This window comes from Neofelis nebulosa, chromosome 2, assembly GCF_028018385.1.
Source record: "Neofelis nebulosa isolate mNeoNeb1 chromosome 2, mNeoNeb1.pri, whole genome shotgun sequence".
Classification (NCBI taxonomy): Eukaryota; Metazoa; Chordata; class Mammalia; order Carnivora; family Felidae; genus Neofelis; species Neofelis nebulosa.
This window is the reverse complement of record NC_080783.1, coordinates 121,832,747-121,859,780: the sequence shown is the minus strand read 5'-3', so window position 1 is coordinate 121,859,780 and position 27,034 is coordinate 121,832,747. Positions and strand designations below refer to the sequence as shown.

Sequence of the window (27,034 nt, the reverse complement as noted above, 5' to 3'; positions counted from 1 at the left end):
AAAGTAAGGAACTAAACATCCCCATGATAGAAGTTCCAACTGCACAGATCCCTTGGTTCCCGTACAAAAGAGCGAACACTGCCAATCACCACGAAGAGAAATGTGCTGGTCCCTTGTGCTCAGCCATCCACACATATGATCAGTGAGGAACTGACAAAAAAGGACTTGGAACTCGAGAGTATAAGACAAGGCACTTTGTTTTATTCTAACAGATTCTTCAGAATTAATGTCTGGGGTCCTCTGGTCATCTGAAGGCTGGGCACCGCTCGGACAAGCTGACCGCGTAGCCAGGAAAGCATCAGAGGGCTACGGTCCTGAGTAGACTCCTCGGTGCACTCTCCCCACCTGTCCATGTGCATTCCGACTTCTCAGCAAACTTCCCGCAGCATGACCAGTGCGGGCGGCCTGGGTGACCTTTGTGTCCGTGGCCACAGCCCAGGTACCCACCTGCATGGTGGTTCAGAGAGGAGACAGAAGACAGCCATTAGAGTGAAGTCCAGAAGTTCACCAGGGAAACTAAAGCTTCTGGCAACGTTTAGACTCATGGATGTGAAAACGTTTAGTAAGAACCCGGTGAGGAGAACAAACTGTCGCCTCCGTAGCAGGAGGGCTCCCGAGGGCTGAAGACAGTCAGTTAAGACTGTCAGTTAGCCGAAGTTCTAAGAAGAGTGTTGTTTTAACGTTCTGCTAACTCAAGGAGATGAGCTGGTTTGGATTTTCACTGAAAAAGAATTGAAATAAGAGAGAAGGGAAGAGTGGCAGAAGTAAAAAAGAACGTAGTTCCTGTAGTGTTTATGCAAAACGGTGCCTGAGCCCATCTTAAGGCCCACCATCAGAGCACAAACACAGTAGAATACTTTAAAAGAAATAATTAGATCTCTTGCCTGAGCTGATGCCCCTACCCCCAAGGAAAGAGCCAGACCTTCTCCCCATCCCTGCCTTGCTTGGAATTTCTTTAAGGTTTTAAAAGGAACAGAGTGGACTTATAGTTTTTAAGTGCCAGGCTGCGGGAAAGGGTACAGATGGAAATCGAATGTGCTGGGGAGGAGCACAGGGCTCATAAGATTGGCGAACTGTATCAAAACTAAAAGAACTCCGAACTTTTCAGCTTACGATTTCACTTTTCAGAATAAAGAAGTGTTAAGTGAAACTTCTAGAAGTGTGGTATATTTACAGGCACAGATGATATTCCCAGCAAGAAAGCCTATGTCTGAACATCCTAAACCTAGTTGCTGTGCGGTAGGTGACCCCCACTGCTGGGAGACAGGCCCACAGGGGCAGGACTTGGAGAGCGAGCCTCCTTACCTGGCATGGTGCCTCCACAGGCACAGCGAGCCGTTTTCTGGCCTCCGCTGGAACAGAACGTGCAGCAGTGAAACACGCCTGTGTGTGAGCGATGCCTTTTCCTCACGGTCACAGTGAATGGTGAGCCCTTCAGTGTTTAGACCAAGAGCAGAGAACAGCACCTTATGAGTCAACAGGGGTGTGCTGAGCGTCACATGTGCTAAATGCGGTGTAAGTCCCAGGGCCTGGCCGTGGAGGACAGGGACCACGGCAGGGAAACAGACTAGGGACGGTAACTAGCTGGGTGCTCAGCTGGACGGCGCCAGGTACAAATGCAGTGAGAGTCAAGGAATGTGTGTGGCCCTTCTGGCACGTGGCCCACCTGATACACGAGTAAACCCAATCTGTGCTCCTGCGTCACGGATGTCATGGTCTTCTCCGTCCCGGAGGGGTGTTGGTGTGCCGCAACCCCGAGGCTGGGCCGTCACTCCCTTCCTTCCACCCGTCCCCCCTGGACATATCCATTTACCCATCCGCTTAGTCTAGGTCTATGAGGATACAGGCAAGGGAGAAAGGTGAATAATTCTCAAATTAGAAACTCTCCTACCTGCCCCTTCAAGGACAACTTCCACTCTCCAGTTTCTGTCCTACGTTAGACCACAAATATTTAATAAGTGTTGCTTACGTGCCTGTCCCTGAGTGGGAACCGTACTGTCTGCAAAAGCACCAAGCAGAGGAGTGTGGCACCTTAGAAGCCTTTCAAATGTTCCATCTCTCTTCCCTTAAAGAGTATATGATCTATTTTAATCTTTATTTATTTTTGAAAGAGAGACAGAGTGGGGAGGGGGAGAGGGGCAGAAAGAGAGGGAGACACAGAATCCGAAGCAGGCTCCAGGCTCCAAGCTGTCAGCACCAAGCCCAACACAGGGCTCAAACTCACAGACCGTGAGATCATGACCTGAGATGAAGTCAGTCACTTAACCGACAGAGCCACCCAGGCGCCCCTAGTTTATGCTCTGTTTTAAAAAACAAACCAGAGTTCAAAGAAATGGGTTCAAATTCTGATCCTGCTATACAGGGACTGTGTATTTCAGCAAGTTTGTTTCTCAGTCCGAGTGGACGATGATCGCTATGCCTGAACGGTTTGGAAGAAAGGTGTGAGAATGTCTGCAAAGGGACCTGGCCCACCCCAGCGTGCCGTAATCAGACAGGCAGGAAGTGGCTGCTGAATAGGAGTCTTCCTGGTGCATACGCCACAAGCCCAACATATCACGACACTATGGTATTTTATTGTCCCTGTCAGTATTGCTTTCTGGTCGGGGAACACCTGTGACTACTTGAGATTCTGTTGGACATGCTGAGTATTGCCCAATTTTTAAAAATTTGTAATCTCTAAACCAGAAGGTGTTATCCTTGCTGCGGAGGTCGTGTGGTAACCCTGGTAATGGCTAAGCACGTATGGAAAGAGTGACGCGGGCAGATGGCCAGGCAGAGAGAAGACTGGTCAGTTGAGGGGACAGGGCCTAACTCTCCCAAACTGCGTTACAGTAAGTTCCAGTACGTCTGGTCACAGTCCGAAGAAAGCTGGAAAATCCCGAGCTAGATTATATTGCTTGAATGTGTATACTTGTTCCCAGGCAGATTGCCCACTGTGACTGAGGTATCTTTCCCAAGTCAAGAAGTCTCCAACTGGGAGAATGATGAAAGGCAAGCCTAACTGCCAGGAGGTACAGTAGGGATAGAGTTCTTCTGGTCACCAGCATCCTTTAGTAAGGCTAAAAGTAGCAAAGTCTGGGTCATTTCTAATGTGAACAGAGTAAAAAAGAGAATTCTATTAGGCCCCTCCATACAGCTGATCCTATGAGACATGTCCCCACGTCCTGAGATGGTAGAAGCCAGAGGAGCCAAGGGGAAAGGAGCCCAGGGAGGCACACACGTGGGTCCCACTCACTTACCTGCACATGCTGCTCTTTGACGCAGACCAACACGGTATAGATGCCAGGCTCCTTGGGAGTATAGGAGACATAGTACGTCCCATCCTTGTTATCTTGTACCAGCGTTCTGACCGGACTGAATGCACATGGAGTTCAATAACCACTCACTCTCACAAGCCGGCCGCAACTGCCCGCTACTTTAGGGTGTAAACTCTACACCATTCAACCCGATATTAATTTGAAATATCCCCCAGCAGGACACTTCTTCCACTGGTCTCAGAAATTAATTTTACAGCAGAGGGGAAGCGGCATAAATGCTGATCCAACCTGATGTACAGATGAGTTCCTTGAAAGCGTTACTGTGTTCTTTGAGGGGTTTCTGTTGTACCCTCCCGCTCTCTCCTCTCTCCTGATTCCAGAGACATAAAAATACACTCCCAGCACAATGTAGTAGCAAAGTGGGGCTGAATTTTGAGAAGGGGGCCATTCAGTCCAACACAGAATATTTTTCAGACAATCTGCGGGGCAGAGCATTGAGTACTGGCATAAAACCCACACAAGAAAACACATCTGCTCCAAAAGGTCATATCACATTTTTTAACAGCGTCAGGGGAGTGGGATCTAACCACGCAGTTATATCACTACTGGGAAGGGCTCAAGTTTCCAGTTTCATCACCCCCTATGACCCCTGACACCTGACTGTGTAATACAAACCTGTCTTTCTTATCTTTGGGGACTACAGCGACGTGCACGCTGTCTCCTCCCCTGCCCATGCTCTCTCCTGCTGCATCCTTGCAAAGCAGGGTGAAAGAGGCTGTCTGTTTCTCCCGGGCTCTGTGGAGATCTGCAGAAGATAAACACTCCGTCCTCATCTCAAAGGCCAACCATTGGTGACTGCATCCCCAGATCAGACACCATCTCGCCTTTTCTCTTTAGAACAAACAGTTGTGCTTCCTGTTTACTGTGATGGCCCTGCTTCCTTTTTCTTCTCTTCTGGCTCTTTCCCCTAGAGCATACTTCTTGGCACTCCCTCCTGGCGAGCCTGGTTGTCTCTCAGCCAGTAGCTGCTCTTGGATCACGCAGGATCCTGAACCTGAACCTCAGCCCTAAGGGAGCTAATCCTAAGGACAAACCTACGTATTCAAAGAGAAGTTCTAGACCCTGTGAGAGAAGGTAGTAGCCCCCAAACCGCTCTCCCTGAGCTGTGGATCATGCTGGAACAGGCAGGGGGGTCGGTTAATCAGCTTCGAATCTTCGGCCCTCCTGCCAGCATGCTGCGGGGAATATTCAGTAGCTACAGCCTCTGGTCCAGCAGGTGCAACAGGGCTTCTTAACCTGCGGTTCATGAACTACCATGTGGTCTTTGGAGAGGCTTATGAAGGGTCTAAGAATCTCCTGAAATGGTGTGCCCAAAGTAATAGCTGTTCCTTGGGGAGAGATCATTCTCAAAGGGATCTGTGACCTCCAAACAGTTAAGAATTCCCGCGCCAGAGTCAGCCTGCCCCTACGGTACCGTCTTGCTGTCAGGACCGATCTCTAAACTATATGTTTGAATGACATGCCTCCTTTAGGGACAGAATGGGCAAAAGAAATTGTTTCTCCCCCTACTGAATGGAATGCCTATCATAATCTTTTCAATGCTGAGATGTGACTTACATGAACCACAAAGGGCATAGAAGAAAGTACATTATAACCCTGTCTTCCTCACTCCTCCGAAACTCTCTTCAGAACCAGATCCAAGTACTCTGGGGCCTGCCAGTCTCCTCTCCAAGCAGGCAGGATTTCACCCTGGCCTATCCTGTTGTCTTCTACGGGCACGGGCTCCTCTGTCATCTGATAGAAATAGCACGCTCCTTGAGGTCCTTGCTAGTTACTACTTTGCTCAACTGGAAAAGGGTCAAGCCTCACCCCTGTATGGGCTACGCACCGTACCCTGACCAGAACGAAACAGAAAGAAACGGCAAGGGAGGGGTCACTGTCCTTCGGACCGGTATGGCTCTCTCCCTTGGTAAACCAGTCAGGAGGAAGCTCTTCCTAGCTGGATGAAGGCCCCGGCTGAAAAAGCCGTACCTCTTTCAACACCATGTCCCCATCCACTGCCCTCTCAAATGCCTTCCTACCTTCTCCTTGAAGGACACATTTAGCTGGATCGACCTCTTTCGTATTGATGGTTCCATAAACTTCATAGCCACGGCACCGGCCTGCTCTCTGCTGAGGAGAGAAGCGTATCTTATCGTTTACTCCAGGATGGGCACTATATTCAACTTTGTTCAGCTTCGTGAGCCGTTCCACTACCACCCCCTTGGTGATGAGGATCTCCAAGTCCGAGCCACTGGTCAGCAGGTGCTCAGTGAACTCCACGCCCGTCCGCATGTCCGCCAGCAGCTGCTCGAGCTGTGCCTTCTGCAGCTGCAGGGAGTTTTCCTTCTGGACCCGGATGTCTTCCAGCTGCTTCAGCAGCCTGTCCCGGTGCTCCTCAATGGCCTTGACGTAACCCTCGGAGAACGTTCGCACGTCAGCTGCCACAGCCTCCACTCGCTTCTGGAGGGCACTGTTCATCTCTGTGATCTGTGCCAGGGCTTCCTCCAGGGCCTCCACGTGGGGCTGGGTGCCTCTGAGAAGCTCCCGCACGGAGTCCCCGTGCTTGTGGATAACGTTGCTGGCGAAGTCATAGGGGTGCTCCCGGTGCTCGCCCACCACGCAGTCCCGGCACACGGGCCGGTCACAGAGCTCACAGAACAGTCTCAGCTCCTCTGCTGGGTGCACGGGACACAGAATGGGCTTCCCGATCCTGCTGTAGCCTTTCAAATCTTTTAGGTCCACCACCGTGTGGTAAGTTGTTTTCTTCTGCCGCCTAGGGGCAAACAGAGCCAGGATGGGGACATTAGGGGACAATTCAGTTGGGAAACAGTCGGGCAGTTTCAAAAGCATGGGTGCTGAAGTCAAAGAAACCTGAATTCGGTCCCTTGCTCTAACCTCTTACTAACCACAGGGTCCTCCCTGATTCCAGTTCCTCATCTGTCCCAGGGGGGATAGTACCTACTTGAAAGGGCTACTATATTGAATAAAGTGATAGTGGACTAGGGCTCTCTGGCCTGGAACGGGACTCTGCCAAAGGTTGCGACACTAAGGCTATGTCCTGGAACTTTCTCCGAAGAGTGAATTTGGCAAGTTTCAACAACAGCCATGGCCTGCTCCTTCAGCAAGCTAGAGGTGAGAGCATGGTGGTAACCCAGCACCAGGAGACAGAAACTATGCAAGAGGACACAGCAGCACACCCTAGGCAATTAAAAAGTGTCTGGCTGGCCATGACATTAAGTCTCCCTAAGATTTCGGTAAAGCATTTCCATGACCAGCGCCTCCATCACCCCAAAGCAGCAAGCTAGAATTTTCCTCGAGTCATCGAAATTATTAGAAAGAGTGAAATCAACGGTCAGTAGGATCACACTTCTCTTAATTCCCCTTTTTTGTAGCCTTCTGGAGTTTCAAGGAAATCTCTAGAAAACCTGATGACTGTTGAGCGATCCCCCCAGTTAGCATTATATCAACTTGGAGCTTACATGCCTATTCTGGCACCAGAAACATGGCTGTAGAGAAAACAGCATCAGCTGTTTGACTGGCAGCAAGGCAGTCATAATTACCAGTTAAAAATAGACTGAAGACTACTAACTTGTTCTGTGGGTGAGACCAGAAAACAAATGGAAGGCAGAATTTAGAAACTATTTTAAGCTAATCCTAAAATCATGGCTATTTTCTATTCTGATGCCCTGGAATGGGGGAGAAGGTGGACAAGGGACAAAGAGTGATCCATGTGGCAAACTTCACCAAATGCCACGAAAGACCTAAATCTGCACCCCAACAAGCACCTACCGGCCCACCTCACCAAGCTCCAGAGTGACTCTAGGTAGTACAAGGCAAAGGCTGAGGTGGGGCGCCGCCAAATAGCACCTTATACTGTTTGGAGGGCAGCGTGGATTAGCAGAAAGAGCACAGAATGCAGCCAGAAGCCCTAGATGTAAAATTCGGTTCTGTTACGCACTCCTTCCCAGCTGGCGGACCTTGGCAAATCACAGTGTTGAGCTTCAGTTTCCTCAAATAATAAATGGGAGTGAAAACAGTGCCTGCTTTTCTATAAGAGCGGCAAGGCATCAAATGAGATCAAGGCCAGGGGCTATGCTCTTATATTCTTCTGTTTAGCCAGCACCCACTACCATTATCCCTTATACAAAAAGCGATTAATGACCCAAGGAAACTGTGAATGTGCTTCCCAAACCGCAAAAGGACTATGCAAACCTTTGATTCCACTATTACTACAGGTATTATGTAAGGGTGCAGGAGTTAACTACTATCCTAGAGTATTTATCACAGCATATATTGCTGTTTGACCTTACATGGCACTTGAGAGCGCTTTCCTTCCCATCTCTTCACAAGGGATTTCTGGCTTGACACCACTTTTTTTTTTTTTTTTTTTTTTTTTAAATTCTGCTCTTAAGCTACACCAGGTGGGGTATCCCATCTTTACCTATGAGCCTGGCAGCAGAAGTGGCAGAGGTTGGCTCTGCAGGTCTGACATCTCTTCTCCACTTCCCTGTCGCTGCACAGGTCACACACCAGGCCCTGGCCTTCCCCACGAAGACTCTCCAGCATCACGTCATTCATGGCCAGGTGGTCTATGGTTAAAGCCTTCACTCCACCCATGGGCAGGTCCACCTGAGTGTCACATACCGGACAGAGGATGCCGATCTGGGGCTGCAGACTGGGTGGCTTGAGTTCCTGGAATATTGACCCCTCAGAGCTTGTGTCAGAGTCGCCCCCTCGGATGTCCACTACCGAGTAGGGTTCCAGCTGCTCCAGACACGTGGTGCAAACTGTGTGCAAACAAGGCAAGAGCCTGGGGGCTTTGAAAAGCCCCATGCACAAAGGGCAGTGAGTCTTGCCTGAGTTCCCAAGCGCAGTCCCACTGGGAAGTTTGCCCACGAAGCCCAGCAGCGGCTTCCTGTTTTCTGACATATTCCCCACGTTTGTGCCCAGTATCAGGAAAGGCTCTGGGTAGTTCTATAATAAAGTAGTAGGTGATTAAGCCCACCCAAAGAGAAAGTTTCCAGAATTTGAGCAGAGACCATGGGGACTCTCTCTTCGGCAAAGCAAAGGGCAAAATGATAGAAGAGTCAAAGGAACCACCCACGGATCTATTTAGGAGGGTCCCCTCCTTTCCATGGCATCCCATACCAGACGCACCCACGCCCTCCTCTGCCCCCCAAGTCCTCCGCCCCGGAAGCACTTCCAGGTCTAAATCCTGAGCTGGTCCTGATGCCAACTCCTGGACCCCTGCACCTCTCACTTCCTCCACTACCCGCCCCCCTCCCGCGTCCCGGCGCCCCCTCCGGCCCCAAGGGTCCTGCGCCCGACACGCGACAAGCGCCTCCCCCGCCCCCGCGTGATGAGGTGGGGAGGGGGGGGCTCCCGCTCCTTCCCTCGACCCGGCCCTTCGCGGACCGCACACGGCTGGCAAAGGAACTGCGAGTCCGGCCGGCTTCTCGGCGGCCGCCACCTCCCCGACACCTCGGCTCAAGGTGCCCGATGGCTCTGGCCCCACCTCGCACCAATCCCAGCCCGGTCTACTCAGGCGAGTCCAATCACCGTCCGAGAGGGGCGGCCTTCGCCGCTGGGGGTCCCGCCTCCCCCCAGAGTGACACCACCACCATCCAATAAGGTTTGGAAATTCCACATCTTCGCCGGGCCACTCCGACGGGGAGGGGAGGGATCTTTCTAAGTGCCGGGGGCCCGGCGGCAGGAGGGCTAGGGCGGAGGGGAGGAAAAGAGCGAGGCTGGAAGTGAGCGGCATAGTATAAGCAGCGTCACCCTTTTACGGGGACGATCCCTCTATCGCTGTGGCGACCAGAGAGGCCAGAGCACCACTTAAAAAGCCCCGCTGGTCTGCCACGGGGACGGCCTCCTTTGCGCCCTTGGATTGGGCCCACGGACCCAGACCGGGCCCTTCCATTGGCGGGTGGCGCTGTCAGTTGCTCAGCGCACAGCTTGCTGGGAGTTGTAGGACGAGGGGTCCTCGTCCCAGAGGCTTCGGACGCTATGAAGGACGTTTCTGCTCGGCCGGCCTGAGCCCACGAGTTCCCGCCTGGGCCTCCTTAGCTTATTTTAGTCCAGGAATCCCCCAGGCTCAGCATGCAGGTTACAAGAGCTTCGTTTCCCGGGGCTCAGGGCCCCGAGGTTCTGGGGACCCGTCTGGGAGACCGTTGAACCGAGGGCTGGCTTCGTGGTTCCCTGGGGTGAAGAAGCCGTTGTGTGACCCGTCGGGGCCAGGGGCGCGGAAGGCCAGAGGGGTTAGGTATTTGTCACCCAGAAGCCTACAGTTCCGTACACCAGAAACGGAGCAAGTTTGTCCGGCTGTTTTGATCAGTCAGTCCAAGGGGGGCCGTGACTGGTCACAATGGGAGAGTGGCTCCTGGCCAAGAGGGAGGGAACCCTTTGTGGGCTCACAAAATAATTGGGAAGATGAACGCGACAGGCAGCCTTGGCAATTTCTTTGTCTCCTTCTTCAAGTATCCTCACCAGGAGTCTCCTTATTCGGCCCTGTGGGGGCTTTGCCACACCCGAGATCTGGGACCTGTATCTCCACAATTTCCAGAAATGGTAACCCTCTAGCTCCTTCCCCTCCACTGTTCTATTTCCAGTCCCTCAAGCTTGTCCAGTATGCCTGGTTCTCTCACTGCTGGTTTTGTTCCTGACCTTCCCTAGTTGATTTGGACCCAATGGGCAGCTGTTTCATTGAGTTCATGCTAGAGGCACACTTAGCCTGGAGCCTAAGCTTACAAAAATACGGAATCTGAAACCCAAAACAAAATAACACTTGACTTTAGAGTATGAAAACTATAAACGCTTTTAAAAATGGAAATGTTTGGCCATTTCCAAAATACAGCATGGCAATGAGTCCAATGCCACTGTTACATAAAAATGATTTGTGATTTCTAAAAATGAGTATGACCATGAAGGTCTTAAAAAATAGTCTTTACCTGGATTTCTTCAGCTTCTCCTCCTCCTCCTTCTGACCCAGACTCTCCTTTCTAGCATCTAATACCTTATGTACTCAGCAGGTAACTTGAATGGGGTGAGAAAAGCAAGACTATCTGGAAAACTCACTCACTTTCTGCTTAAAAATCTATGGTTTGTCGCACCTCCTCTCACACCCATCCTGACTGCCTTTCTTCTCTTCCTCAAGACCTTTGCTCTTTTACTCCAACCTCTCCTGGCTCTTCAAAACTTTGCTGCTCCTACATTTTCAGTCACTCCTTTACTAGCATGTTCTTTCTGCCAAGAGTTGTGATCAAGTCCTAAAGGGGGATGCACATCCCCCCTCGACTCAGCTGACTTTCAATTTAGCTGACTTTTGTGACTCTCATCACTATATTCCTCAAAAGAATTGTCCTGCTTTCTGTGTTCATCACCACCCATTTTTTTCCTCCCTCAAATAAACTATAAAAAATTTTTTTTTCATGTTTATTTATTTTTGAGAGAGAGCACCAGCGGAGGAGGGGCAGAGACAGAGAGGGAGAAAGAGAATCTGAAACAGGCTCCAGGCTCTGAGCTGTCAGCACAGAGCCCGATGTGGGGCTCAAACCCATGAACCGCGAGATCATGACCCGAGCTGAAGTCGGAAGCCTAACCGACAACCACCCAGGCGCCCCAACTCCTCTCTTCTGTTGAAACTTTTCACTTGTAGATTACAAGTGACCAAGTCACTTTTCGCCAATATACTTTCCCCAATATACAGCCTCTTTAGTACTTACCATTGTTATGTACTTCCTCATCCTTAAAACTTGCTTTCTTTTTCTAAATCCTCTACTCTTCTGGCCTAATCTCTTGGGCTGTTTCTCACACTCTCCTTCCCTGGTTTCCCTTCGTCCTCTTTATACCCTACCTTTTTTTCTCTATTTGTCATGTTACGTAGATGATTCCCACATCCACACTTTCTCCCCTGAGCTTTGGTCACAGCTGTTCTAAACCTGCACTCATTGTGTCCCCATCTTCCTAAACCCCACATACCTTAAACTTCATTGAACTTCTTTGCTCACTAAACTGTGCTCTCTGAACTTTCCTATTTTATTCTCTCAAGGATATCATTATTCCCCCTTCTCTCCAGCTTGAAACCTTATAGTGTTCCTGGCTTCCTTTCTCTTTTTCCATGTCCAGGCAGGTACCAATTTCTTTCCATGCCCACTGCCAACATCATACTGCATAGAATTTTAGGATGATACAGGACCCTTACCTGTAGTATTAAGCCCTCACCTCAGATATTACAGTAGTCTCTGAATTATCCCTGCCCTCCATTTTTTTTCAACCAACCCTATGATTTTTCCCAAATTAATTCTAAAAACAGGTGAAAACATGGAACAAGTCAGTCTTCATTCTAAAAGTTGCACTAGCTCCCTATTGCCATAGGATAAAATCTGGATTCCCTAATACATCGATAAACCTGGCCTTTTAGTTACCCCCCTAAACATGGTCAAACACGCTTCTTGGCCTTTGCCAGTTTTGTCTGCAGAATTCTTCCACCTTTACTATTTAAACCTCCCCGTCCTTTGATGTCAGGCCTGCTTTACACTACTGCCTCGAAATTCCCTGTTGCTTCAGAGCCCCAAATTTGAGCTCCAGTGGCTCTTTTCCTCTACTTTCCTCTTTTCATTTTGTGTCACATGGTAGTATTAAGTGTTTTTATTATGTATGTATGTGTGGGTGCATGGATATATGTATGCACCACACACACGCACAAATACACTGTGTCTCTATTAAGATGAGAACCCTTGGGAACCAACCTAGTGCCTAATCAGTAGACATGTAATAAGGACTTGTTATTGGCGAGGCAGGAAATGATGATGTCCAATTAAGGAGGATAAACAGGACTACAGGCAACCAAGAGTTTTGTGGCTAGTGCAGACCAGAGGTGATATGGCGTGAGATCACAGGCGAGGATTAGTTAAGGATTCTCCTTTCCCAGAATCAGCTCAGTGTTTTATTCCATGCTAACAGACTGCTTCATCTTTTCTGAGGACCCTAGGCAGCAAATAGTTACAGGGAAGGACAGAAGTCACAGGGTCAGAGGAATAGGACTGATGAAAGTGATCAGGTCCATCGGGGTGTCTAAAGAATTTCAGCCCACTCTCGTAGCCCAGGACAGGGAAAGTACCAAAGGCAGGAAGCATGGAAAAGCAGGGTGACCCATCAAGAAATCAGGGCTTGCTTGGACATTTTGATCGATTAGTACCAGCAGAGACTGAGTGAATATACATAGAAGGTGAACCAGAGAGCTATGCCGGACTTACCTTTCACCGTTAAACTTCTTTCTCACTCCCCATCCTTTTTCCTTCCTTCAAGGGAAAGAGAATCCTTTCTCCTAGGATCTGTGCTCTGAGGCCAGACTCATCTGCCTGTTCTCTCTCCTCTGTCTTCGTCCGTTCCTTTCTGGTGGACTTTTCTTTCAACTCCTACTCATGCTTAAATCTCCTACCCTATGCTCCTCTCTAGCTCCTGATTTCCCGTGGCCTCTTAAAAAGAAGAGTCTACACTTGCTTCTCTAATTCTTGCATTTTACTCCTAAACACTAGGATCTGGCTTTTGCTGTCACCATTCCTCTGAAAATTGCTTTTGCCAGAGTCCCTGGTAACTTCCAACTTGTTAAATCCAGTGAATACTTTTCAGTTATGATCGAACGGAATTTGCTATCATTTTTGTTTGTTTTTAAAGTAAGCTCCCTCCCGGAGAGAGAGAGGGAGACACCCATCGTGGGGCTGGAGCTCAAGACTTGGAGAGCCACATGCTGTACCAGCTGAGCCAGGTGCCCCTGCTTTCAACGCTGCCTCATTTCTTGAAACTTTCTCTTTCTCCTCCCTTGGTTGCTACAACACTGTTCTCGATTTTCCTTCCACTTCCTGCCTCTCTAACCAATCCTTCTCTTTCTTCCTGCAGCACACTACTTCTTCCACCGGGCTCTTAAAACACTGGTATTCCCCAGGGTCCTCAGCCCTATTTAAAAACAAAAACGGGCGCCTGGGTGGCGCCGTCGGTTAAGCGTCCGACTTCAGCCAGGTCACGATCTCGCGGTCCGTGAGTTCGAGCCCCGCGTCAGGCTCTGGGCTGATGGCTCGGAGCCTGGAGCCTGTTTCTGATTCTGTGTCTCCCTCTCTCTCTGCCCCTCCCCCGTTCATGCTCTGTCTCTCTCTGTCCCAAAAATAAAAAAAAAAAAATAAAAAAACGTTGAAAACAAAAACAAAAACAAAAACTTCATCCTCCCTGATGGTTGTGAGATTTGGAGGTGGCGTTTATAGACCACTAGCCCATGTTTTATATGGGGGCTCCTTTTTTTTTTTTTTTTTTTTTTTTTTTACTGTTACCATTATTGCCCACATCATATCTCTGAATTTACTCCTTCCCTTCTATGCCTATTATTCCTGCTTTTTAGTTCAAGTCCTTACCAGGCTTTCTTTGGATTACTAATTAGTGTCCCTGGTTCCAGTCCATTCCCTATGACCCTGTCAAAAATCTTTCTGAAACCCTAATTTGGTCATGATCTTCAGTGGCTATTCAGGACCTTCATTTCTTCATCAGATATTCTTTGAGCACCTGGAGTATGTTTTCCCCAAATGTCTTTGTGGCTTGCTCCCCACTAGAACGGTAATGAGGGCAGGGACTTTTGACTGTGTGCCAAGATACATCATTGTGTAGAGCAAAAATCCCTGCTTTCATGGAAGCTGTCTTCTAGGAGGGGCTTCCCTTAACTCTACCTTTCCCTCTGCAACCTCGGCCTAGTCAACCTCATTTCTCCTACTGCCTCACCCTGATTTTTTTTTCCCCCTAAAAGAGCCTGATTCCTAAAAGAGTCTTTAGTGCCATCTAGTGGAAGTAGCTGCAATAAAATGCTCTCCTACTTCCAAAGCTTAGCACACACTTCTATTTTGCTTATTTTGAACTGAGATGGGTAAGAGAAAACTTGGTCCCATTGCATTATGGCTGCTTTGCATTTTATCTAGAAATTCGCCGTGCCTTGAGATGTTTCTTTTTTTTTTTTTTTTTTTTTTAATGTTTATCTTTGAGAAAGAGTGCCCACGCACGCGAAGAGAGGTGGTCCAGAGGGAGAGGGAGACAGATAATTTGGCACAGAGCCAGATGCGGGGCTTGAACTCACGAACTGTGAGATTATGGCCTGAGCCAAAAGTTGGACACTCAACAGACTGAGCCACCAAGGTGCCCCAAGATGTTTCTAATTGTGAGATCTAGTAAGTATAAATAGTTCCTTATAGCTGAGATTTTATGTTAACTGGGCAGCTCTTCACTCTTGAGAAGGTGTGGGATGAAAGGCCTAGAATGATCTGAGCTTTGGAGCTCTGCTTGTGTAACTACTTTCAGGTCAGACTGGAGCTAAATGACTCATAAGATCCGTTGTTACTTATTACCCACCGTTTCAGAAAAAATTCTCCACAGTCTTCTTTAACATCTCACTTGACTCCTAGCTGCCTGACCAAATGCTCTGCCCTGACCCCAAACACCCCATAGTGGATATAGTCAGGAAGCTGCACCCAATCTTAATTGGTTTGGCATAAATATAAGCTATTCTTAGATTGTACTTGATTACACACTTTATTCATTTTATTCATTTTCTGTGAATTCCTTTTTCTGTGTTTATGAAATAATAAAGCTCATTATTAACCTTTTTTGAAATAAATATTTTATGAAGCCCCTGATAGATGAACATATTTACTAAAAAATTAATGTGGATAAACACTTTGTGATTAGATTATCTTTTATATAAATTCATCTTCCACATAAAATATACATAAATAAATTGGGTAATAATACAAAGAAAATGGCACATTTTGAGATTGGATTTTGTACTGCGGATGGTGATAATTCTTGTGATTAAAATTAGAGCAGTAGTTGTGAATGTTCTTAGAGAACAGATACTAAAAGGCATGTTTTAAGTGAGTAAACAGACAAAAAAAAAAACACACCTGTATGCACAGAGAACGAACTGGTGGGTGCCAGAAGGGAGGGAAGGGGGGAAGGGCAAAATGAATAAAGGGCAGTGGGAGATACAGGCTTCCAGTCTTGGAATGAAGGGGTCGCAGGAATCAACGGCACAGCATAAGGAATATATTCAATGATACTGTAATAGCGTTGTATGGTGACAGCTGGTAGCGACACTTGTGGTGAGGATAGCATCATGGTTAGACTTGCCGAATGACTGTGTCGTATACCTGAAAGGTAACATTGCGTGTCAACTACACTCAAAAAAATTAATGAAAAAGAAGAAAAAATAAAAGGCATGTTTTGCACTCTTTATAATATTGCATTATAATTTAACATATGCTATTTTTTCCCCTTAGGATTCCTTTGTTATTTGTATTTAATGAACATGTCAACTTGCCAGATTAATCACGAAACTTTTGATGTAGAAGAGACCCTTTGTCTGGACTACATTCGCCCCAGATATCTTCATGGCTTGTTCCCTATCAGAATGGTAAGTCTCTGAAGATAAAGGCTATTGTCTGTGGTGTTCTCTGTGTATTCACAGTATCTAGATGCATGTCTAGCCCGTAACTGGAGCCCAATAAATATTTATTAGATGGATATATGAGAAAATTGAGGCACAGCTAGGTAAAGACATGGCCTGAGGTCACATGAAATTACTGGAGAACTGGGACATGAATCCATGTCTTCTGATTCTTACTCTGTTGAGTTGTTCAGTATAACAGCTGGTCTCTATTCAGTACAGCTTATTTATTTATTCATTCATTCCTTCATTCATTCATTCAGAGAGCATGAGCAGGAGAGTGGCAGAGAGAGAGAGACTGGGAGAGAATCCCAAGCTGGCTCCACGTTGTCAGTGCGGAGCCTGACGCAGGCTTGATCTCACGAACTATGAGATCATAACCTGAGCCAAAATTAAGAGTCAGACACTTAACCAGCAGAGCCACCCAGGTGCCCCAAATCGGTACAGCTTTTAGTTCAGGCACCTGGGTCCCCTACCCTGAGCTCTTTGCTTTGAAAGGAACTACTCAGGCTCCTCTGCAGTCGCATCCCTACCCAGGGGACAGGGAATACTAAGAATACATTATCCCACTCTACCCCTTTCACCTTGGCCTCAGGAGTGGTCAAAGGGCAGCTGCTGGGGGTGGTGGAGCTTGATGGAGTTTGTTGGGATGTCCTCCATGGGGTGGAAAGAGAAAAACAATATGGGCTAATGCGTCTTTTTCTCCTTTTGCTCCTGGCCCCCCACATGTTAGGAGTGGGCCTGTCTCCATAGTAAATCTAGTTGTCCCCAAGTATTAAATGTCATTTAAATCAACACTGTGTGAATACCTATATTGTGCCAGACACTGTGTTGGGTATTTTCAAATGTATTTTTTTCATTTAAATGTTATCCTTATTTAATAAGGCTCAGAAGTAACTTGATTAAGGACCCACAACTAATCAGGTACAGAGCTAAATGCATAACCAGTATCCTCAGGAAGTGTTAAGTGTTCTACCCTTACCAAAACACTAGAGTGTGTGTGTGTGTGTGTGTGTGTAGATTTTTTTTAGTGAGAAAATAATGTTTGATCAAAACATGTGAACAGTTTAAAAGGGTGTAAGTAAATAGTAAATCTCATGTGCCAGGCCCTGAGTCAGAAATAACCAGTTAACAATTTCTTTTGTTAAAGATACCCATATATTTTAAAACTTACCACCCACAATTTTGAACCTTTTTATTTGGAAAACCTTAGATATGAGCTATACATAGTGGAGAGAGTATAACAAACCTCCAAGAATCTATCATTCGGTGTCACCAGTTCATAGCATTCTCTCATTTTTATTTCATATATTTCTGCCACTGTTACTTTTATTATTATTTTTATTTGTTGGGGTATTCTAAATCAAGTCCAAGATATCATGTCATTTTATTAAATTATGTTAAGATTATATTAATATACTTATTTGGAAAGGTTTACTTATAAATATGGAAAATATTTTGACTTTTCATGTAGAATTCTTAATTTGAAAAATACCATATATGAAAAAAAATAAATTAAAAAAAAAAGAAAAATACCATATATGGTTAAATACTAATTTAAATCCTCTCCTTCATTTCAAAGAGGACTCGGATGGGAGCTAGGCATTTAAAAATGGTTTTTGTGACTATAAATAAAACTTATATGTGTACAGCCTGTGTTATATCATGCTCTTTTCTTTTCAGGATTCTGTGGGACTGCATATTTTTTTGTGATAGTCAGGCCACTTTCTGTTTTTTTCTTTTCCCTTCCTTCGGAAGAGCTGTTCAAAATGGTAAGCAAATAAATGTCTTTTTTCCTTCTCGCTTCTCTGAGTGATAGAACCTGAAAATGATGAATATAAAAGGGCAGATTATGATTTAATGTGGTGCCTTTTCTAATTCAAATGACTGCTAACTTTTCTGAGCTGAGGTGCACCCACATCTTGGTAATAGCATTTAGAACATGAGTAGATTATAATATATCATGGCTTAGAGAGAAGCCTATACATTAGTTCCAGGAATGTTGCTAGGAAATATATATAAATAATGTTCCTGGTTCCTGGTCCAGAAATCTATATAATCTCCACCAACTGAGGCAAAGCCCAGTTATTTATTTCTATATTGACAGCAACTATTTTTTTCTTAAGTACCTATTTTCTAGGTAGCATTCCAGTCTGCACTGCCTTTTAATAAATTCTTCACTTTTTTTGCACAGTGTGCAGGACCTGAAAGCTTTTTGTCCTTTTATTAATGAGGAGTTCATGGTGTTTTCAGGAAACTCTGGTGTGATAGGTCCCTTATATTCTTCAGTGTTCACGCCTCTCTTTTAGACAGAGTCCCAACAGGAAAATCTTTGGAGTGATGCTCTCTGGGGGGTTGGACTGGGGAGGGGGTCCTTGGGGAGGCTGTTCCTAAATATCTATATGACAAGAGCTGAGAGGCAGTGACCTGGGTGGAAAGAAGACTCAGAAGCTTGATTGCACAGCAAAAACATTTTCCTCATGTACGTATCCGGCGTGGCTTGGTGCCGCTGCTGTCTAGACTTGCGCTGTCCCACATGTGGCTTTTGAGCACTTGACATGTGCTTAATACAAATTAGAAATGGTCTAAGTGTACAAACATGCCGGTTTGAAAAGATTTATAATGAAAAAAGGAATGTCAAATATCTCAAATGTAACGTTTTATATGGATTGCATGTTGAAATGGCCTATACTATAAATACACGTATATTTTAAAATAGACGCTTTATTTTTTGGAGTAGTTTTAGGTTCCCAGCAAAATTGAGCAGAAAGCACAGAGAGTCGTTATAGGTCCCCTCTCCTCTCACGCACAGCCTCCCTACCATCAGCATCCTGCACTAAGGAATTACCTTTGTTGTAATTGAACCAATATTGATACATCATTATCACCAGAGTGCACAGTTTTCATTAAGGTTCACTCTTGGTGTTGTGCATTCAGTAGGTTTTGACAAACGTATGACGTCATGTATCCACCATTACAGTATCACACAGAGTAATCTCACTGCCCTAAAAATCCCCAGTGCTTCGCGTATTCACCTCTTCCTCTCCTCACACTCCTGGCAAAGCCCTCATCCTTTTACTGTCTGTGGCTTGTCCTTTGCCCGATGACGTATCGCTGGAGTCATACAGCATGTAGCCTTTTCAGAGTGGCTTCTTTCACCTAGTAACAGACATTTCAGATTCCTTCGCATCTTTTCATGACTTGATAGCTTATTATTATTATTTCTTTTGCACTGGCCACTGTTGCAATATATGAAAGTGGTAATCTTTTCATAGAACTCTAGTACATAAGATCTATTATTAAGCTTATTTTCACTTGTTCCTTTTTACTTTCGTAATGTGGCTTCCAGAATAAAATTGCATAGACTGCTTACGGTAAATGTGTGCTGAACAGCACTGCTCTAGACCTTGGTAAGACGGTGTCGTTGATAGTTTGTCTTCAATAAAATCTTCTCATTCCAACGCCTGCCTAAATTTTGCTGCCCTTACAAAGAGCATTCTCCATCTCTAGGACTTCTGTACTTTGGGTCGGTCCCTCTACGTTGCCCCCAAACTACTTGGGATTACTATGGTTCTCCCCCTACCTTTCCCAAAAGAGACTTACGTTATTTAATTCATTTTGTCAGGACCAGGTGACAACTGATGAATTAGGTCCTTTTTCACTCTGTTGGGTTCTCTGGAGCATGTTAATTATGGTGTTAATTATGGTGGCCAAGTGGCTTATAATAAAAAATTTTTCATGGAAGATGTGACCCAAAGACTTAGGAATGAACTTTTTTTGGTTAAAAAATCTTTGAATTGGGGCGCCTGGGTGGCGCAGTCGGTTAAGCGTCCGACTTCAGCCAGGTCACGATCTCGCGGTCCGTGAGTTCGAGCCCCGCGTCAGGCTCTGGGCTGATGGCTCGGAGCCTGGAGCCTGTTTCCGATTCTGTGTGTCCCTCTCTCTCTGCCCCTCCCCCATTCATGCTCTGTCTCTCTCTGTACCAAAAATAAATAAAAAGCGTTGAAAAAAAAATTAAAAAAAAAAATCTTTGAATTTATCTTACTTTACATTTAGAGAAGAAGCTAATACATTAATATTGTTTCTAGAAACTAATTGGAATAGGAATTCATTCTATCATAATCTGATTTATTCCTCTTTGTATTAGATCTGTTCATCCATGCATTCTCATTGGGAGTGATATTGCCCACAAGAAGGCAAAAATTGGTTCTCGGGGTATGAAAAAATCTTTTTTAAAGTATAAAACATATGTACTATATATACATAATATATATAATGTATATGTATATATAATACACATATACGCACATTACAAAGCCAAATTACAGCTTATCTGTGTATTAAAGTTTCCTGAGGAGACAATTAGAAAAAAAAAAGTCTGAAATTTTTCCTTAGGGGCTTAGTTATGAAAGATGTGTTGAGAGACACGGGTTTATCTGGGCTAAATATTCCCATTACCTGCACATTACAGCAGAGTGTTTTTATGACCAGTTAATCTTAAAAGTTTCTCAAGTAGGGAGGGGAGGAAAAACTGGAGGAAAGATCTAGAAAGATTTCTATTTACAGATTGGAGGAGAAGGAGCATCTGAAGAGTGTTAGAAATCCCAATTGATCACCAGTTATTAACATTTTGCCAGATTATTAATTTTTTAATTTTTTAATTTTTAGAGAGAGAGAGAGAGAGAGCACACAAGCAGGGGAGAGGGGCAGAGGGAGAGAGAGAGAATCCTAAGCAGGCTCCACACTCAGCACAGAGCCCGATGTGGGGCTCGATCTCACAACCCTGGGATCATGATCTGAGCTGAAATCAAGAGTTGGACACTCGACCAACTGAGTCAGCTAGGCGCCCCTGCCAGATTATTACTGATTGGTTGATTCACGCGTTCATTCTCTCTCTCCCTCTCCCCGCTGACCCCCTCCACCACTCCCTGGAGTAGCTGGGCGGCAGTATATGGCTATTCATTGCACTAGTTTTTCAAGTGTTTTCTGGGTGTGAAAATTTTCAAAATAAAAGGTGGGGTAAAATGTCATCCTTCTGCAAATCCTATCTTTACCCACTTCGGTACCCTGATTCTACATGGGGACCCTGTTGAACTAAGTTTCTTGGTAACGTGTTTTCTGTCTCCTTTTGTCTTTTGCATATATTCCTTTCTTCCTGGACATATTATTTGGCCTCCTTTTCTTCCTTTACCCACAGCCTTTGCCTGGATAACTCCCAGAAGTCTTTCAAGGTTTGACTTCCTCCAGGAAGCCTTTCGTGACCACCCGGCCCCACTTAAGTCTAGGTTAACAGTCCTCCATATATTCCCTTTATTGTGATTGCCCTTGTCGTATAATGTCAACTCGCACATTAAACTTGTCTGTCTTCCCTGGACTGAGTTCCGTGAAGGCAAGGATTATGACTTCTTTTATTCATCTTTTTTTCCTTGGCAGTTACCCCAGGGCCTCACACAGTATTTATTAAATAAAGCAACAATTAATTTTTCTATGAGATACACATTTGTTTTGTATAATTGCATACAAAAGGGAAAACAAGAAAAATTAAAGAAGGCATTGATGTTTTATTTAGCTTATAAAGCTGTACTGCTGATAATAGTATAATATCAGGTTAGACTTTTATAAATATTAAAAATAGCTCCAGGTCCCTATTATTACCCCTGTAAAACTCTTGGCAAGATGTCCCTGACAATTCCAGAAAAAATTGTTTCTCTCAGCTCCAACAGAGCTCTGTTTCTGCTTCTATATTAGAGCATTCTGGGGGATTCGGTGGGGAGATACAAAGCAAGGGTGTTGTCTTTTAGGAGTTTGGAGTTTAGTGAGAGATACAGATTGGGAGTGATACTAATAGTTTTTCCTTACATTTGTACCATTTTTTAATAGTTTACAACTCAATTTCACATCATTTATTCCTCACAAAAGCCCTGTAAACTAGGTACTATTAAAAAAAATTTTTTTTTAATGTTTATTTATTTTTGAAGGAGAGAGAGAGACAGAGTGTGAGTCGGGGAGGGGCAGAGAGAGAGGGAGACACAGAATCTGAAGCAGGCTTCAGGCTCTGAGCTGTCAGCACAGAGGCCGACGTGGGGCTCGAACTCACAAACTGCGAGATCATGACCTGAGCTGAAGTCGGACGCTTAACCGACTGAGCCACCCAAGCGCCCCTGAACCTGGTACTATTAACTCTATTTTAAGGATGCTGCTAATAAGAATGTGTTATGAAGGTAAGAGATTCTCTTTTTTATTTTCTAGACTTTAGGCATGTTCCCCATATCTGGAGTCCATTGATTTTAAATGGGTAGCACCTTACCAAACTCTTCACCCTTCCTTTTGTACAAAATTGTGTAGGTACAACCAGGCTCCAACTTCACCCTTCACCATTAGGAGCTATTCTCTAATGAATGATGTCCTTACTCCAGATTGAAAAGTCCTCCAGTGAAATGCATGAGATTAGGTAGAGTTGATTGTTTTTCTTTTTTAAAGTTTATTTATTTTTAGTAATCTCTACACCCAACGTGGGGTTCAAACTCATAATCCTGAGATCAAGAGTTGTAACACTCTTCTGACTGACCCAGCCAGGTGCCCCAGGTCAACTGTTTTTCTAATTTAGCGCATCTTTAGATATATAATTCTACATATTTACCGAAGACAAAGGCTATGATTGAAGCTATCTAAAATATGTATGCATATTGGGAAAAGACTAGAAGAGTATGCACAGACATGGTAGTCATTACCAGGTGGTAGATTTAGGAGTGATTTTTTTCTCTATAAATTAAAATTTGTTTTATGATTTTTAGAGTGTGTACATATCCGAGTTCTTCTGCATATTAATTAAGGAAAGCTAAGGATCACCTATTTTTTTTTAATTAAATATAATTTATTGTCAAATTGGTATCCGTACAACACCCAGTGCTCATCCCAACGGGTAAGGGTCACCTATCTTGAGTCCTAATAGAGTCTCGGCTAATTTAACCCACTAGTTGAGTAGCCATTTTCCCTCTGTCTTCCCATCTCTCATCAAGAACATCTCCTCTCAAGAGAATGCATAGAATTCTGCCAAAATCATTGGATCAAACCATAGCATCAAGTCACATTGACCAGGAAAGATTTGTCCCTGTATTCCTCAGCTCTGTCACTTTTCTGCTGTGAATTGGACCTAATGAATTCTTGCTTTGTCCCTCCTGAAGCAAAGTACTTTGTTCAGGAGAGGTCAGGCTTATACTCCCATCCACCATGTTTCACAGGGGTGGTTCTCTGATCAAAACTCAGAAATGAAAATGAAACTGGAGGCAGGAAGATTAGTTCAGAGGCTGAACAGTTGTTTACTTGAGAGAAGATACTGAACTAAGGCAGGAACAATAAGGATCAAAACTGTAATAGTATGAAAACAGAGGCCCTTGAGCAGTATAATTGATACAAATTGATGATCAATTAATTAGGACCTAGGGGTCAACGATGACTGAAAGCTCTAACTTGGATGACTTCAGTAGATAGTATAACTCACAAAACTGAGTTTGTTTTGGATATGCTTCGAATGAGGTAGCTTCAGATGGGGGCGCCTGGGCAGTAGTTGGGAACGTGTCTGGGTTGGGAGAGATGAAAGCTGGAGATAAAAATTTGAGAATCATCAGATTTTTGTTTGGTTTTTTTTTTGGTAACTACCAAAAATGTATGCAATCTTTTGGTTAAAGTGACACTTATTCCTTTGATGTAAATTGCGTCTGCTCCACAATATATGCTTCAGACATTTTTACTGTCTTCATAGTGTTAATGATAGCATTTGGACCACCATTCGTCCAGGGTCCAGGGAGCAAATGAGCGCAGGAGGCAGAGTGGAAAATCAAAGGAAGAGATTTCATCACTTAGTGAACTCAGAGGGCTGTCTGTATTCTGGGGATGAGAGACTGTTGGTAGTCTTCAAATGACGAAAAGGAATCTGCACATCCCTTGTTCATGGCCCTTTCTCACAATGTGACTCCAGATGGTTTTCTTGTTTGTTTGTTTGTTTTAATGTTTATTTATTTTTGAGAGAGACAGAGATAGAATGCGAGTGGGTTAGGGGCAGAGACAGAGGGAGACCCAGAATCCAAAGCAGGCTCCAGGCTCGAGCCATCAGCACAGAGCCCGACACAGGGCTCAGACTCACGAGCTGTGAGATCATGACCTGAGCCGAAGTCAGACGCTCAACCGACTGAGCCACCTAGGCGCTCTTTTGTTTGTTGGTTTTTAAATTATAATTTGGGCCTAATGCAAAAAAAGAGTCCTGCAGTGTCCCGGCTCACCCTTCGTGTGTGGCCACACCTATGCAAGAGCTCTTAAAGAAAATCAGTTACACTACGTGCTGCCATTTCAACTGACCTGCAGTAGTTCAGTGATATTTGTAGGTAGCGAGGATTGCCCTCCCTACGATGGCAGGTACATATTCTTTTCCTTGACTGAGCAGAGCCCATCTGGAGGGCCTTGAAAGCCCTTGGAGGGAGAATGACCTAATACTAGGTCCTGAGCTTTGGGTGATCCCCTTTTTAACAAGGCCATTTTCTCAGTTGGGGGCTTCCATAGCATCATATTTACCTACTCTTCTTCTACAAATACATAGAGCGATGTCGGGGGGAGGGTCACTTTTCACTGTAATGGGAGGTGGGTGACTACTCTCTACTTAAATGCTTGGTCCTGATAAGTCTAGTGAAGCTATGCCCTGCCTAAGCTTACAACTCTACCAAGAGCACAGAGGCTTGCCCTGCTCCTTCAGATCTGCCTGGAAGTTTTTTCCCCAAGTAAGCCCTCTTTTACATTCACAATCTATAGCACTAGGGGTAAGCGTATTTGTGCCCCTTTTGCATGACTTTGCCCAACACACAGACATTTTCCATCTTCAAGGACTGCAAGAGGATTTTAGTGAGAAAGAAAGAAAAAAGGAAAACGCTCTTTTCTCTCCTGAGAGCCCCAGGACAGAAAAGACTGTGATCTACCTCTAGCCCAGAGCTGGCTTAGTACTCAGCAATTTAGTTTAGTCACATGCAGCCAAACTGCCCCTATCACTCAGTTCTCCTCCTTTGAAGATTGGACCCACACTGGTTTTATTTTTCATCTTCTCATGCTCCATGGTCTTTTGTAACATTTAAAATAGTAACCTATGGTTTGGGGAGGCCATTAGCCAATTCACTTCCCTTAGCAATGTCCACCTGCTGAGCTGTTGTGCTCTAGTCTTCAAGTATCCTCTGACCTGGTTTGAATCAGTAGCTATTTGGACAAGGCTTTCTGTTGTGTCCCAGCTGTTCGAACATTAGACATCTATTCTTTGTCAAAAAGGAGGAAAGAGCAAAGTTGTTCATATGTTTCCTCTTGTGGTTGCATCAGTATTCGTTTGCCTTGCCCGACACGTGTACTTCATAATCGCTAATTTTTATTCGTTCCTTCATATATGCCAGTGTTACTGTGTGAATCGTATCCCCCCAAAATTCATATGTTGAACTTCGTATGTTGAAGTTCTGACCCCCAGTATGCTTCAGATTGTGACTGTACTTGGAGATAGGGCCTTTAAAGAAGTAATTAAGATTAAATGAAGTCATGTGGGTGGGCCCTAATCCAATATGACGGGTCCTTATAAAGAAGAGGAAGAGACCCCAGGAAGGCAGGTGTACTGAGAAAAGGCAGTGTAAGGACACAGTGAGAAGGTGCCATCTGCAAGCCAAGAAAAGAGGCCTCAGGAGAAACGCACCTTGATGACACTTTGATTTTGGATTTCCAGCCCTCAGAACCGTGAGAAACTTAATTTCTGTTGTTTAAATCACCCAATCTACGGTGTTTTGTTATGGCAGTTCTAGCAAATGGATACAGCCAGGCCATGTAGTAACTGCTTTTCATGAATTATCTCTTTAATAGTTGCAGTTACCAAATGGGGCAGGTCCTATTGAGACAGGGACTCCCAGGATAATTTTTGCCCACAGCAGGAACTCTGTTCAGAGTATGCTCAGGCCTGACCCTGAAGGTGGGTAAGTAAATAAAATATGCTGGCTCATGAATAGGTGAGGTGGGGAGAGGAATTAAACGGAGCCAAAGCATTTTTCTGACAGGCATGTCTCTATCTTGATTATGCTTACTCCTTTTTCATTACATTAAAGGAGAACGGTAACACTTCATTTACACCGGGGCAAATTCTTGCGAGCTTTTATTTATTGAGCTGGTAAGTCCCTTCTGATTATTCACTATTTGTTTTTAATTTCCCCCGCTATTTTGGTCTCTTTCTTACCCAGATCCAGGGAACAGCTGGGAAAAATGTATTTGCATATACCTATTATTTTTCCTTTCCTATATAGACTGGCTAAAATTGTAGGTCTCAAGGTTTGTCAAAAGTACAGAAACTGACACAAGTATGTATAAGAACATGCAATGTAACGTCGTAAAACGTCAGTGGGGTAAGGATTAGTTAATAGTATTGGAGAATAATTTGAAAAAACAATAGTTAACTCCCTTACCTCACAGATTATACCCAAAATTAAGTTAAGATGGAGTGAAGATTTAAATATTAAAGAAGAAACATGGAAGTATTAAAATGTAAAGATAAATATTTTAATATAATCTCAGGGTGCAGAAGTTATGTCTAAACATCCATAAACAGAAGTCCTAAAAGAAGAAACAAAACTGGAAAAAGTGATAGATTTGATTGCAGAAAAGCGGCATGTTGGCCATGGCAGAAGAGGTAGGACCAGTGCTCAACATTAGTGGATTCAAGGAAGAATTTATAATAATTAAATCTCTTCTTTCCAGGTGTCCTTGAGGCTGAACAAGAATGAACGCGTAAGCTGGTCTCGGAAGCCAGGTCGGACCAACCGGAAAAGGCATCACCTCAGCAGATGACACCCATCTTCTGAAGGCTTAGAGGTGGTCCCCAAAGGATGCTTGGGGACACGACAAGGTGGTGTCATTAGAACCAGTTGGGAGAGGCTTGCGGTTCCACTGCCAGCCCCTTTGTGAACCAGGGGAGTGCTGTGATGGAAAATGGCCCGAGTGTAACTGAGGAAGCATTGCGGTCTCCTCCAGGGAGGAGAGCTGTCCTCACCGACAGCTGAAAATCCACGTGAGCAGCAAAGCCGAAAGCTCCCGGTGAATCCTCATGTGTTAACACATGTAATAATGTGATGGTCAGTATTTATGTAATATTTTAAACCTCTTGTAGCACTTTTACACATGACCCTACTCTTTTAGAAATAGTATGGGTCGTGATGATGGATTTGAGTTTGCATTCTGGTTCAACCTA

General features: G+C 44.9%; 1 protein-coding gene and 1 long non-coding RNA gene across 6 annotated transcripts; one reads left to right on the top strand and one right to left on the bottom strand.

Moving 5' to 3' along the window:
• Positions 1-179: 179 nt before the first annotated feature.
• TRIM45 (tripartite motif containing 45) lies at positions 180-8,566 on the bottom strand. Of its 2 annotated transcripts, none has more exons than XM_058716072.1 (6): positions 7,741-8,566; positions 5,339-6,072; positions 3,933-4,062; positions 3,240-3,354; positions 1,306-1,466; positions 180-447 (listed from the first exon to the last, which is right to left on the bottom strand). In XM_058716072.1, exons 1-6 carry the CDS (start codon positions 8,226-8,228, stop codon positions 369-371), a joined length of 1,707 nt encoding a protein of 568 aa, XP_058572055.1. In that variant the 5' UTR covers positions 8,229-8,566; the 3' UTR covers positions 180-368. The 2 variants fall into 2 exon arrangements, with proteins under 2 accessions (XP_058572055.1, XP_058572054.1); XM_058716071.1 differs by having other exon boundaries at positions 1,306-1,432; positions 7,741-8,564.
• A 277-nt stretch (positions 8,567-8,843) lies between these two features.
• LOC131504100 (uncharacterized) lies at positions 8,844-27,034 on the top strand. Of its 4 annotated transcripts, none has more exons than XR_009257770.1 (5): positions 9,231-9,564; positions 9,780-9,869; positions 15,614-15,747; positions 17,464-17,552; positions 26,545-27,034. It is a non-coding gene; the product is annotated as an uncharacterized LOC131504100 (long non-coding RNA). The 4 variants fall into 4 exon arrangements; XR_009257771.1 differs by having other exon boundaries at positions 9,260-9,407; XR_009257772.1 differs by lacking the exons at positions 9,231-9,564; positions 9,780-9,869 and adding an exon at positions 8,844-8,931.